Below are 13,776 nucleotides of genomic sequence, written 5' to 3'. Positions count from 1 at the left end.
ACCAGGGAATTCCCGGTTTTCTCCTTTCTTGTGCACTTGCCACTCTCGTGACTAATATGTGAATCGTTGTGAACAATGTTAGCTAATACAGGAATCTTTATTTTTATGCACCCACAGGAGGTCTGTCCTGGCAAAGGCCCCCCACGATAACCCATCAGCCTCCTCACTGGACCCCTGCCTCTGCTCATAACACCCCCCCCCCCGTCCAAAATGATAGTCACCTGTTTAAAAACCCTTGGGTGGCTTTTCCACTGCACCTAAGACAGTGTCCAGGGTGGCTGGAGCAGAAAGGGGGGTGGGGTGGGAAATGCAGCAGAGTGGGGACCAGAGCCCTGCAGGGCCTTGCAGGCCAGGGGAAGGGGGCCGGATTCTACCCCAAGGGCAACAGAGGACATCACATCAGAGGGTGTGAGCAGCGGAGGGTAACATGATCTGGCCGCCCTGAGAACAGACCACAGGGGCAAGAGTGGAAGCTGACTAAAGATGCCCACAGAGGTGCTGGGGGTGGGGCTAAGTAGAGGTGGAGAGGAGGTGGTCTGATTTGAGATGAATTCTGAATGGAGGACAGACAGATCCTTAAATGCTGCAAGTTCTTCTAGACCCCTCTCAGAGTCTTGGGAACCCCTGCCCCCTTTCCACCTCCTCCTCTTCCTCCTTCATTTCCCAAAAGGGACACCTGTTCCTTAGAGAAGACTTCCCTCCCCAAGGGAACCCTGACAGTTTAATCTCTGGGATGAAATCAGGAAGAATCCAAATGATAAGCCACCTGTAGAAATGACAGGGGGATTGTCTAAATGCCTAAAAACCAACCAAAGCACTTGTGACTGTCCCTCTGCCCCAGCCCGCCCTGTACACCAGCTCTGTGCCATCAGCTCCCTGACAGGCTCTGCCAATAGGGGGCACTAGAGGAAGGCTGCAAGGCTGGAGGAAGGAGAGTTACCTGCTCCTTCTGGTCTACTCTCGGGTCCCCAGCCTTTCTGCACCAAAGGCAGCAGCATTTCTTCCACAGGGCGGCAGACAAGTTCAGCCTGCAGCTTCCCAGCACTTGCAGAACCAGCCTAGCCCAGCCTTTCTTGGGGCACCAGCACCAGCTGGCGAGTGCCCCCTCCTCGGGGTCTGAGTTTCTGCCCCACAGAGCCCTTCCTCTAAGTTTCTGAGTTTCAGCTCTTCTCTGTTCCTTCAGAACTTGAGACAGAGCCACTTCCTGCCTTGCTACCTCCTTGATGCCTGAGAGAGAGCAAGGGTGTGTAAACTATGGCCCTCAGGCCAAGTCCCAACTGCCCGATTTTGAAAAATAAAGTTTTATTGGAACACAGCCAGGCGCACTTGTTTAGGTATTGTCTACAACTGCTTTCCATACAATGGAAGAATTGAGTAGTGACAGGATGACCTGGAAGCCGGAAATATTTACATGTGGCCCCTTGCAGAAAAACTGCTGATTCCTGCCTTGGACTTCAACTTTTACCCTCTCAGTTAACTAGTTAGCAACTTTATTCCTAGTAAATAATTCTCTTCATTCAAACATCTGGGGACTTCCCTGGTGGCTCAGTGGTTAAGAATCTGCCTTCCAATGCAGGGGATGCGGGTTTGATCCCTGGTCAGGGAACTCAGATCCCACGTGCCACGGGGCAACTAAGCCCATGTGCCACAACTACTGAGGCTGTGTGCCACACCTAGAGAGAAGCCCACGGGCCGCAACGAGGAGCCTGCACGCTGCAGCGGAGATCCTGCGCGCCGCAACAAAGATCCCGCATGCTGCAACTAAGACCCGATGCAGCCAAAAATTAAATAAATTAATAAATATTTTTAAAAACCCCACAAATATCTGGAGTGATTAGTTTCCCCGTAGACCCCTGACTGATGCCAAAATGACAATACCCAGGTGACATGAGCGCTCAGGTCATGGGGTCACTCACTGTCCATGGGCAGGTGTTCAGTGTCTAGCAGGTAATGAGCAGTTTCTCAAAAGGAGAATAGTATCTGCAGAAAACAGCATGATTTGCTTCAAAACCCTAGAGGTCTGCATGCGAGTCACCTCTTGGTGCCTGCTTCCCTATTTGCCACCAGCACTCTACACTTCCCGGGGTCTGCCGGGTCATGAGGCCCAGGTGGCAGATCAGCTTGCATGAAGCCAGGACCTGCTGCAGAGCTTTTGCACGCTCTGGGCCTCCCTCAACATGGAAAGCCTTGCAGGTTGTTTGGTAAAGGGATCAAAGCAGCACACACAAGTTATACCCAGGTATAAGTTGTTGCTCAAATCCAAAAACCCCACCAGATATCCGCAATACCAGACAAACAGCAAAGGTCTGAGTTTCAGCTCTATGGGGACCCTCGTCTGAGTTTCTAAGGTTTAATCTTTCCAACTTCTTCCCCTTTCCCCTTAGCCCTCGGGGTGGTGGCTGCTTCCTCCAGCTGCTACCTTCAGGATCCATTAGATTTCTTTTTACTCTTTCAGTTAGTGGGTTAACAACTTTACATCTAGTTAACAATTTTTTTTTTTTTTTTTTTTTTTTTTTTTGGCTGCACTGTGTGGCTTGCAGAATCTTAGTTCCCTGATCAGGGGCTGAACCTGGGACCTCAGCAGTGAAAGCATGGAGTCCTAACCACTGGACTGCCAGGGAACCCCTAGTTAACAATTCTTTGTATTAAATTCTCTCTGTTCAAATAGCTGATAAGAGGGGAATTCCCTGGCGGTCCAGTGGTTAAGACTCCGAACTTCCACTGCAGGGGGCACGGGTTCGATCTCTGGTCAGGGAACTAAGATCCCACATGCCTCAAGGTGCAGCCAAAAAAAAAACAACAACAAAACAAAACAAAGAAACAAACAAATACAGCTGATATGATTCTGTTCAAGTAACTGGTGCTGTTTTGTCTCCAGATTGGACACTGACTGACTGGTATCAGCCGTGGGTTTATTGCCAACCTCCTCACTAAATGCTATTTCAGACTCATAAGATCTGATCAGCAAAATGTTGCCAATGTGATGGACCAGCGTCAAGAGACCCAAGTTCTCGGTGTTCTATATCGGGGTCCCCAACCCCCGGGCCGTGGACCGGCACCGGTCCGCAGCCTGTTAGGAACCAGGCCGCACAGCAGGAGGTGAGCGGCGGGCGAGTGAAGCTTCATCTGTCGCTGCCCATGGCTCTCCATCGCTCGCATTATCGCCTGAACCATCCCCCTGCCAGTCTGTGGAAAAATTGTCTTCCACGAAACCAGTCCCTGGTGCCAAAAAGGTTGGGAACTGCTGGTCTATATGATGGCAGAAAGCAAGAGAGTTGATGTCAGCCTGAGGCAAGACTGAAGGTTTATACTCCTGGCTTCTGGTGGTCCTTGGAAAGTGGTATGGAGGAAAAAGCATTTGCTAGGTCAGTAGCTCACACCAGCTGCCAACGGCTGTGTTGACTTGCTCCAGTAAAGATACTTCATTTGGGCCAGCATCTGCGATTGGAGTCACCACCTGATTGCATTTACAAGAATCCACAGTCATTCTCCAAGATCCATCTGCCTTCTGCACAGGCCAAACAGGCCAGTTGAACAGGGATGAGATCACTACCCCTGCTTCTTTCAAACCGTTAATGGCGGCACTAATCTCTGCAATTCCTCCAAAGGATGTAGAATTGCTTTTGGATTACTATCCTGGGAAACAGGGGGAGTTCTAGGGGCTTCCACTGGCTCTTTCTACCGTAATGACCCTGACTCCACAGGTCAGAAAGCTTATTCCAGTTATACAACCAGGACCTGGAAAAACACAGAGTGAGTCCAAGGGCCTATCAGGCCCACTCTGAGTGGAACTTGGGCTCAGACTCCATTTATCACTTGGCCACATAAGCCCTACTGTGGTCCACCAGACAAAGCAGGAAAAATCAAAATGACTTGCCATCTATGAAAATGACAGGAGGTTGTCTGAATATCTAAAAATCCATCAAAAGCCTCAGTGCCAAGAAGGAGCCTGTATAGAAACTGGTGTTAAAAAAGAAAAAAAAAAAAAAAGAAACTGATGTAGTCTTTCTGGAAAGCAGTTCAACAGTATATAACAAAAGCCATACGAAGGGTTTTCCTCTTTCACCTGGTAATTCTATTGAGATTCAATCCTAATCAGCTACAATGCAAGCCAAGCTTTTGTGCATAAAGATGTTTGCTTATGGTTGTTTTTAACAGCACAAACAAACATCTAAAAAAACCTGGAAACAACTAAATATAAAAAATGCTTCAATAAATTACAGTACACCCACATGGGAGTTAATATGCAGCCATGTGACATTCTGTTTAGCTTAAAACAATGAGATATTTTTAGCCTCTCAGATTGGCAAAGGTTTTTTTTAAAAGATTGATAATACCCATTGTTGGCAAGAGTGTGGAAAACTTGACATTCTCGTGAACTTTTGGTGGGAATATAAATTGGTGGAACCTTTTTGAAGGACCATTTGGCAGTATATACTTAAAAAACATTCATACCCTTTGAACCAGTGCCTCCACCACTTGGAACTTATCCCTCAGGAATACCCCCACCAATCCAATTGATGGTAGCATTGTCTATGCCTGCAAAAACTGGAGACCACCCAAATATCCATCAATGGTGGACAAGTTAAATAATTCATGCTCAGTCACACAAGGAAATTCTTTTGTCTCCCCCTTGAATTTCAAATAGGCATCTCAAACAACCCACGCCCAGAGATAATTCTTATCCCTCCGACCCCCCGACCCCACCAAGCTTCTCCTCCTATGTCCTCCCCATAGTGGAAACTGGCCTTGCCATTGGCCCAGCTGCTTAGCCAAACCCTGAGTCACTCTTGATTCCTCTCACCCTCTGGCACACATCCCACCTGGTGGTACACCTGACACAGCTACCACTCGAGCACAAGCCAGCATCTTCTCTCTTCCACACCTTCCAGTGGCCTCTGAAATGGACCCCCTTGTCTCTACTCTTGGTCCACTACGGTTATTTCTCAGCAGCCAGAGTAATCATTTTTAAATGATTTTGAAATTAAATCAAGGTCCTATATCCATACAATGGAATATTAGTCAGCCCTAAAAGGCAGTACTCATCATTTTACAGCGTGGATGGACCTCAAGCACATCATGCCGTGTGAGAAGCCAGACACAAAAGGCCAATATTAGCTGATTCCATTTATATGAAATGTCTAGAATAAGTAAATCCATGGAGACAGAGAGCAGAGTGGTGGTTGCCGGGAGCTGCGGAAGGGGGGAATTGGGAGTGACTGCTTAATGGGTTCGGTTTTTCTTTGGGGGTCATGAAAATGTCTTGGAACTAGATAGAGGTGATGGTTGCACAATACTGTGAATATACTAAATGCCACTGAATTTGGTTAATTTTACGTTATATGAATTTCACCTCAATAAAAAAAAAAAGAATAGGGCTTCCCTGGTGGCGCAGTGGTTGAGAGTCCGCCTGCCGATGCAGGGGACGCGGGTTCGTGCCCCGGTCCGGGAGGATCCCACATGCCGCAGAGCGGCTGGGCCCGTGAGCCATGGCCGCTGAGCCTGCGTGTCCGGAGCCCGTGCTCCGCAACGGGAGAGGCCACAGCAGTGAGAGGCCTGCGTACCGCAAAAAAAAAAAAAAAAAAAGAATAAATAAATTAGATCATGGCACTTTCCCTGCTTAAAACCTTCCAGTGACTTCATAACACAATAAAAACAACATCCAAGAAGGAGAAAAGGGACTTCCCTGGTGGCACAGTGGTTAAAAATCTGCCTGCCCATGCAGGGGACACAGGTTCAAGCCCTGGTCCGGGAAGATTCCACATGCTGCAGAGCAACTAAGCCCGTGTGCCACAACTACTGAGCCTGCGCTCTAGAGCCCGTGAGCCACAACTCCTGAAGCATGCGCGCCTAGAGCCCGTGCTCCGCAACAAGAGAAGCCATCACAGTAAGAAGCCCAGGCACCACAGCGAAGAGTAGCCCCCGCTCTCTGCAACTAGAGAAAGCCTGCACGCAACAATGAAGACCCAACGCAGCCAAAAATAAATAAATTAATTAATTTAAAAAGGAGGAAAAAAAGGGGGGGTTGATTCCCTGGCCATCCAGTGGTTGGGACGTGGTGCTTTCAATTCTGGGGCCCGGCTTCAATTCCAGGTCGGGGAACTAGGATCCTGCAAGCCACTTGGCTCGGTCAAAAAGAAAACAGCAACAAGAACATGCAAACTCCTTACCTGCAAGGCCCCAGTAACTCAGGCTCTGTTGTGGGACCTCCAGCTTCCCCCTCATCCACTCCCCACAAAACTCTGTGAGGGAGGGAACATCATTCCCACTTCGAGAGGGGAAGCTAGTTCAGAGAGATGAAGTGGCTCACCAGGGACCATACGGGAAAGCGGGCAACCTGAAGCTGGCTCTGTCTGGCATCTAACCAGCCCACAGCTGTAGTGGACACCGTGGTGGCCGCCCAGACCCTCCTTCCGGATCAGGCACTCATGGTACCAGGTGTTGGTGGCTGATTGCTCTGTAGGTGGAAGAACCCCTTTGCCCCAGGTCCTGACCCTCCCCGAGGACAGCCCTCATCCAATGACGTGTCGGTGGGGGGCATAAAAGCCTTCCCCCTTACCTCAGGGGGATGTCTTTTTTTTTTTTTTTGCGGTACGCGGGCCTCTCACTGCTGTGGCCTCTCCCGTTGCGGAGCACAGGCTCCGGACGCGCAGGCTCAGCGGCCATGGCTCACCGGCCCAGCCGCTCCGCGGCATGTGGGATCTTCCCGGACCGGGGCACGAACCCGCGTCCCCTGCATCAGCAGGCGGACTCTCAACCACTGCGTCACCAGGGAAGCCCAGGGGGATGTCTTTGATGGCCATCCCAGCTCCAGAGCTGCCCGTGGGACGGCTGAGGTCCAGTCATGACTGCAACACAGCTCAACTCCTCCCTCTGCCCAGGCCTCCTCCTCCACTCGCTGCTTTCCAAGGGCACTGCACACACCTGCCTGCTAATCTGCACCTCGGAATCTGCTCCCTGGAAACCCGACCTAAGATATCTGCCTAGTCCTTAAGGGTCAGACCGGAGGGCCCCGGGGGGTGACAGCTAAAGCCTGTGAGTGATAGGTCAGACTTGCCTCGTACAGAGATCCTACTGGAGGACAAACTGGAGTGGAGAGAGACGGGAGGCCAGGAGGCCCAGGAGGAGGCTGGTGAGAGGGGCGGGGCCTGAATTCACAGCGCAGTGGTGATGGCAGGGAGAAAGGTAATTCCAGCAGTGGCCACTGGGTGGAATAAATGGACCATAATTCGAGACTGGCCTACAAGCCCTGAGCCTGGCCGGGGGTGGGGAGCGGGGGGGGGGGGGGGGGGGGGGGGGGAGGGGTGGCTGGGGGGATGCTGGTGCCCTGGGCTGTCTTCCATCTGGAAGTCACTTGTCAGCTCTGGGCCAGCCTGCTGGGGTGCCAGCCCTGGCTCTGCCTGTCACTAGCCGTGTGGCCTGGACACTATCTTGGTGCCTTACTCTGTCCATTAGAGAAAACTGGGCAAACACCAGGCCTTCCTCAGGGGGTGCCTGTGAGGAGTCAAGGAGTTAACACAAGTTCATACAGTTCGGACAAGAGCCTGGCACAGTGTGAGCACCACCTTGACCACTCTAGGCTTCCCAAGTACCTGCTGGGTGTCTGGAAAGGACACAGGCCTTGGGTCAGTCACACCTGGCTGCAGCCCTGTGTGTTGGGGGCAAGTCCGTTCACTACTGAGCCCCTGATCTCACATCGGCAGGAAGGCAGTGATCCTCTGGGCCAGGAAGGATTATTAGAAGAATTAAGTAACACTTGCAAAGTTCCTGGCGCGTGGCGTGAAGTCCATAAACGTCAGCTGCTGCTGCTGTGAGGACAGTGCTGAGTATCTGTGCGAAGCTCAGTGTACTTGGCCATCCCACAGCAGGCAGCTGAGCCTTGGAGAGGCCAAACTCCGCCCATCCTTTGCACTCTCAGCCTGCTCCTCCTCCAGTGTTCTCTCCCTAAATGTCATCGCCATCGCCCAGCTGCCCAAGCCAGAAACAGAAGGAACGCTCACGTCCTCTCTCCTCCGCCCCCGCCACAGGCGGTCACCAAGTCCTGGCCCTCTCCAGCCTCCCCTGACCTCCCCGCAGGCCATCGAGCAGCCCCGATGATTCTGTTTCCTCATTTGAGCCAGCTCAGTCCTTTGTGTGCAGGGGGTGCATCCCATGGACCTCTGGCTGCGGGCCAAAGTCTTTAACCGTAAGAGCAAGGCCAGGCCAGGCCACTGAATCCCCAGGGTGTATCACAGGGCCTGGTATACAGTAGGCACTCAATAAATACTAGCTGGCTGGAGGACGGACGAACGCATGAATGTATGTATGTGCTGGCAGGAATAACACTAACGATAGCACAGGCACACAGCACCCACTACCTGCCCGGCCTTGTTCCAAGCCCGTACATGGATTAACTCATTTCAAGCTCACAACAGCCCTATGTGCTAGCATTTGTTATTTCCCCAGTTTTACAGGGAGGTTATGTAACTCACCCAAGGTCACACAACAAATGCTCAGCAGAGACTCAAACAGGATGCAGGACCACAAGAGCAGTAACCAATGAGAAAAGCTCCCAGCCCTGCTATGCTTACCCCAGGCACCTTCACACCAAGTCCTAAGGGAAGGCTCGAGGCACAGGGAGTTAAGACTCTTGCCCAAGGTCATACAGCTATAAATAGGACTTCTTTGTTGATGAATAAACAGATGTCCAGTTGACGGTGACTTTGGCTGGGGAGGGCTGCTCTCCTGGAGTCTTATTTCTGGGGGCCCCGATGAACAAAAGTTCTGAGCTTACGAGACTGGGGACCAGGCTATGGCAATGAGGTCACAGGGAAGCCTGCCAGTGAGGTGGGCGTCCGGCCACCAGCTCCTGCCTCCTGTCTCCTCAGGCCCTGGCTTCAGACTCTTGAACCCACCCAGGGCAGAAGCTTTCAACCAGCTGGCTGCCTGTAGGGCAGTGCCTCGGGCCTGCCAGCTGGGTGGGGTGAGAGAGACCGAGCCACCAGAACCAGAACCCGGGGGACACCCCCGACCTCTGTCGCCCCCAGAGCAGCTCTGCTTTGTCCAGGGCCCTGAGGGTGCTTTCAAACGGAAAAAAGGCTCTGCAGTCAAAACAACTTTCGAAAATCAGTGCCTTACGGGGATAAACATCCTTGTCAAGCAAAGTGGCCTTTTTGAGTCTCCCCTGGTGACATTCTGGGGCTCAGGAGGGTGAGAGTCTCTGACGCTGTCAGCCAAGTCCCATGTCAAGGCCACCCTGACCGTTTGTGGCCACAGGTCCCGGCTCCACACACCTGCCCTGGTCGTGCCCCTAAGCTGGGGGCCTGTTTGTCTTTTTTGGGCACTCGCCCACATGGCTTCTCATGACTGGAATAAAAAGAAGAACCACCTATGACAAGCAACGTGTGCAGCGTGTCTGTAACCTTACTACAGACCTGTCAGGTATCATTATCCCCATCCTAGGGAGAGGAAACTGAGGTTCCGAGGAAAGAAATGACTCACCCCAGCACTCAAAGCCAGGTTGGTCTGACTCCAAAATATTTTTTCCGCTGCACCCCTGCCTACCACCCCCCACCCCACTGCCTCTTGCCCTCCTCACCTACATTCAAATCCTGCCCACATTCAGGGCCCGGCTGCTCTTCTAATACGCCCCACACCCAACTCGTTCTTACTCATGTTCCCAACCCACCCCCCGCTGTTTGGAAATGCCATCAAACACATTGCCAGTCTCCCATACCCCCCCTTCACCCTGCTGACTCCTTCACACTCTTTGGGAATCTGCTTGGGCATCACCTCTTCTGGGAAGCCCTCCCTGGATGCCTGGCTGGGTCAGGAGCCTCTGGGTCCCTCCTCTGAGTTTTCCCCATCAGCCAATGGCTCTGTCTTGCAGTCATTTGCTTTTCTGCATCTCAATGGAGCCTTAAGTTGCTGGGAGCAGGGTCCAGGTCCCCTGTGCTCACCACTATATCCCGCGCCAGCGTGGTGCAAGGCACACACTAGGTGCTCAATAAACACCTACTGAATGCGTGGCCTTGTGAGCGCAACAGGCAGCCTCCACGTCCACCTCCTGGCAGGTGCTGGGCACAGCGCACGTCCCGGCCGCCTAGCCCTCTCCCTGCCTCTCACAGGAAGCCTTCTCCATCTCCTCCACATCTGTCCAATTCCCACTCCACATCTCTTTCATTCACTCAACACATCTTTGAGCACCGACTAAGCCAAGATGACGTGAGGGAAGCATTTGAAAGCGGAACACGGGAAGGGATGCATCGCCCTTCTTCCCCACTGTGCCCACCCCGTGGTGCTCACCAGCCACAGGCACACAGCGCACCGTCGGCTCCCGCCCCTTGTATGCACCAGGCTGGTTCTGAGGCACCATTGGCTGCCCGCCTGCCCGCCTGCCCACCCTTGCTCACCCGACCCACGGCCCCTTCCTCAGCCCCGGCCCCGCCGTACCCGGTTGATGAGCTCGCCGACCATGCCCGTCCAGGAGCCGTTGGGCTCGGGCGCCCCGTATAGCCCGTCCTCCACCAACCGCAGGCGGTAGCGGAAGCGCAGCAGCTCGGCCAGCTCCCGCAGCATGTCCACGCAGAAGCCCTCAAAGCGTTCGTTCCCCGACAGGGCCTGGAAGTTGGGCCGGCGCATGACGTACGGGTTCTCCTGGGGAAGCAGGAGAGAAGGGGTGGGGGGGTCAGAGACTGGGGCATCTGGGGGCTGGGTCGTGGGTCCCAGGGCCCAGGCTGCAGCCAGATCAGGAACCTGCCCGCAGAGTGGAGATGACGGAGTCCTTGCCCTCATCCCCTGCTTCAAATGCTCAGAGTCGGTGGCGGAGGCATGTAAATTAGGAGACTGGGATTAACATATACACACTGCTGTATATAAAATAGATAACCAACAAGGGCCTACTCTGTGGCACAGGGAACTCTACTCACATTTTGTAATAAGCTATAAGGGAAAAGAATCTGAAAAAGAATATATGTATATATACATACATATATATGTATAACCTGAAACTAACAACACTGTAAATCAACTATACTTCAATTTAAAAACTAAAACTAAAAATAACTATCAAAACAAAAACAAATACTCAGAACCAGGGAAAAAGCACAGGGACCCTGCCAGGCCCTAGCAGATCACAGGAAACTGGTTTGATCTCCACCAGACAACCTCATCTCAAGCTCAAATGGCTACAAGGGAGGCAGGTAACTTGAATGAATCAGACTGGATGGAGATCTTGCCAAACTTTCAAACTTTTGGCTAAAACCCGCAGTAAGATATATATATTTTACTTGTAATCCAAGTCATACACATATGTCTGTGTGCTCACAGTTGCACACATGTAACTAGACTTAGTTCCACAAAGCAGTCCTTTCCCTTAAGACTATGGCAGAATACCCTGCTATTTTCCATCCTGCTCTACTTCATTTTTCTACACAACCAATAACAACCCATTAAACTGACTTCATGAGCCACCAAGGGATCAAAGAGGATCTGCCCCACCAGGATTTAGCTCCAGCCCAATGCTGCCACAAGGGAAGCAGGCCTGAGATGCCAGATGGTCCAATGTTAAGAGAATTTGGAAACCCAGGATGTTTTGTAAAATCTCCTGATTTTAAAGGTTAGCAACAGTTCAAATTCTAATACCAATTTTTTTTTTTTTAATGCTTTGCAGGCTAAACAAACACCTGACTGTTTGCAATATCTGGCCTACAGCTGTTTTGCTATGTTGATGCTTATTTCTGAGGGGTTTGAGCAAACTTTACCGACCCTTTTTGTGCCAAATAAGGACAAAAGCAGAGAGAATATTCCAAGTGCTAGTAAGACGAGGCATATGAAGATGATGGTAACAAAAGGGATACTTATCTTACATAGCTATTGTCTAAATGGTTGTTTGTACAGTGTCACTTTGGACTTAGGAATAAAATGAGTTAGGACTTAGGAATCAGCAAGAAGACCTTTGGCAATAATACCCATATGGTTACCATGTGGACTGAACACCTGCGAAGTTCCAGCCCCTGTGCTGTGTGCGTTCTCTGGATTTTATCAGTTTAATTCCTCACAGTGGGAATTCCCTGGCGGTCCAGGGGTTAGGACTCCACGCTTTCACTGCCGAGAGCGCAGGTTCAATCCCTGGTGGGGGAACTAAGATCCTGCAAGCTGTGTGGCGTGGTCATTAAAAAAAAAAAAAGGGGGCTTCCCTGGTGGCGCAGCGGTTGACAGTCCGCCTGCCGATGCAGGGGACACGGGTTCGTGCCCCGGTCCGGGAAGATCCCGCGTGCCGCGGAGCGGCTGGGCCCGTGGGCCATGGCCGCTGAGCCTGCGCGTCCAGAGACTGTGCTCCGCAACGGGAGAGGCTACAACAGCGAGAGGCTCGTGTACTGCAATAAAAATAGAAAAAAATTCCTCACGGTGACCTTCCACGGGAGGTATCCTTAGACTCACTTTACACATGTGGAAACTGAGGCTCACAGAGGTCAAGTGACCTCTGCCACCTCTCATTCATTCAGCCCAAAATTACTGAGCTCCGAGGTAGAAGCCCAGTATTTTGCAGCTCCTCCCGTCAAGAGATAGAGCGGGGCTTCCCTGGTGGTGCAGTGGTTGAGAGTCCACCTGCCGATGCAGGGGACACGGGTTCGTGCCCCGGTCTGGGAGGATCCCACGTGCCACGGAGCGGCTGGGCCCGTGAGCCACGGCCGCTGAGCCTGCGCATCTGGAGCCTGTGCTCCGCAACAGGAGAGGCCACAACAGTGAGAGGCCCGTTTACCACAAAAAAAAAAACAAAACAAAACAAAAAGAGAGCGGATTGCTCCACTCCTTGGGTCTGAGCGGCCCTCAAGACTTGCTTTGGACAACAGAATGCATTGGAAGTAGTGCTGTCTGACTTTCAGAGTCTGGGCCCTCAGAGAGATCTCTTGGGACCCCAGTGTAAGGAAGCCCGGGCCAAGGACTTTCCCGGTAGGACAGTGGTTAAGAATCCACCTTCCAATGCAGGGGATGTGGGTTTGATCCCTGGTCAGGGGACTAAGATCCCACATGCCGCAGGGTAACTAAGCCCACGCACTGCAACTACTGAGCCTGCGCACTCTGGAGCCCATGCGCCACAACAAAAGATCCCGCGTGCTACAACTAAGACCCGACGCAGCCAAATAAATAAATTTTTTTTTTTAAAAAAAGGAAGCCCAGGCCAGCCTGCTGAAGGATGAAGGAGAATGAGTGAACTGAGATGTGCCGGCCAACAGCCCAGCCTAGACACCAGCTGAATGCAACCACGGTGAGCTCAGCAGAACTGCTTAGTTGGCCCACAGAACTGTGAGAAATAATAATCGTTATTGTTGGAAGCCTCCAGGTTTTGGGGCGGTTTGTTATACAGTGATGGGTACTATAAGGTACCTATAGACTAGATTCCAGGACCCCAACAAAGTCTCAGAGCTGAGGGGAGATGGCATGGAGGGAAGTCAGTGCTTTTCTCTCTCTCCCAAACCACATTTTCAAATCCAAAACTGTGGAACCAGGAATAGGAATGAGATAATACTAATAATAGCAGCAGCAGCTAGCATTTCTTGTGGGCTTGCTGTGTGACAGCTATTCTGTCAGCGTAGGAGGTCAGTATTATTACCTCTATTTGAGAGATGAGGACACAGGTCCCGAGAAGTGAAGTAGTGAGTGGCTGAGATGGACAAGTCAGGCTGAGTCCAAAGCTCTGCTCTTAAGCCCTATGCCAGACTAAACAAGATCGGAGCTGGGAGAAGCTAGACACAGAGATGGGGGTGCCTGGCCGGGTATCAAAGCTAGAGAATC

General features: G+C 51.7%; 1 protein-coding gene across 2 annotated transcripts in view; it reads right to left on the bottom strand.

Annotated features, from left to right (window-relative positions):
• The window catches only part of GRIK5 (glutamate ionotropic receptor kainate type subunit 5), a gene marked incomplete at both ends in the record, with an annotated part of 46,926 nt that overhangs the window by 14,681 nt on the left and 18,469 nt on the right, over nt 1-13,776 (bottom strand). For both annotated transcript variants that reach the window (XM_082862204.1, XM_082862205.1), the window contains one exon: nt 10,432-10,635. In XM_082862204.1, the coding sequence (XP_082718330.1) occupies nt 10,432-10,635 (204 nt within the window). The remainder of the gene's footprint in view (nt 1-10,431; nt 10,636-13,776) is intronic.

This window comes from Leucopleurus acutus (assembly GCF_964270905.1).
Source record: "Leucopleurus acutus genome assembly, chromosome: 20".
NCBI classification, from domain to species: domain Eukaryota; kingdom Metazoa; phylum Chordata; class Mammalia; order Artiodactyla; family Delphinidae; genus Leucopleurus; species Leucopleurus acutus.
Note: the sequence above shows the minus strand (reverse complement) of the source record. Positions and strands in the feature narration are given on the sequence as shown.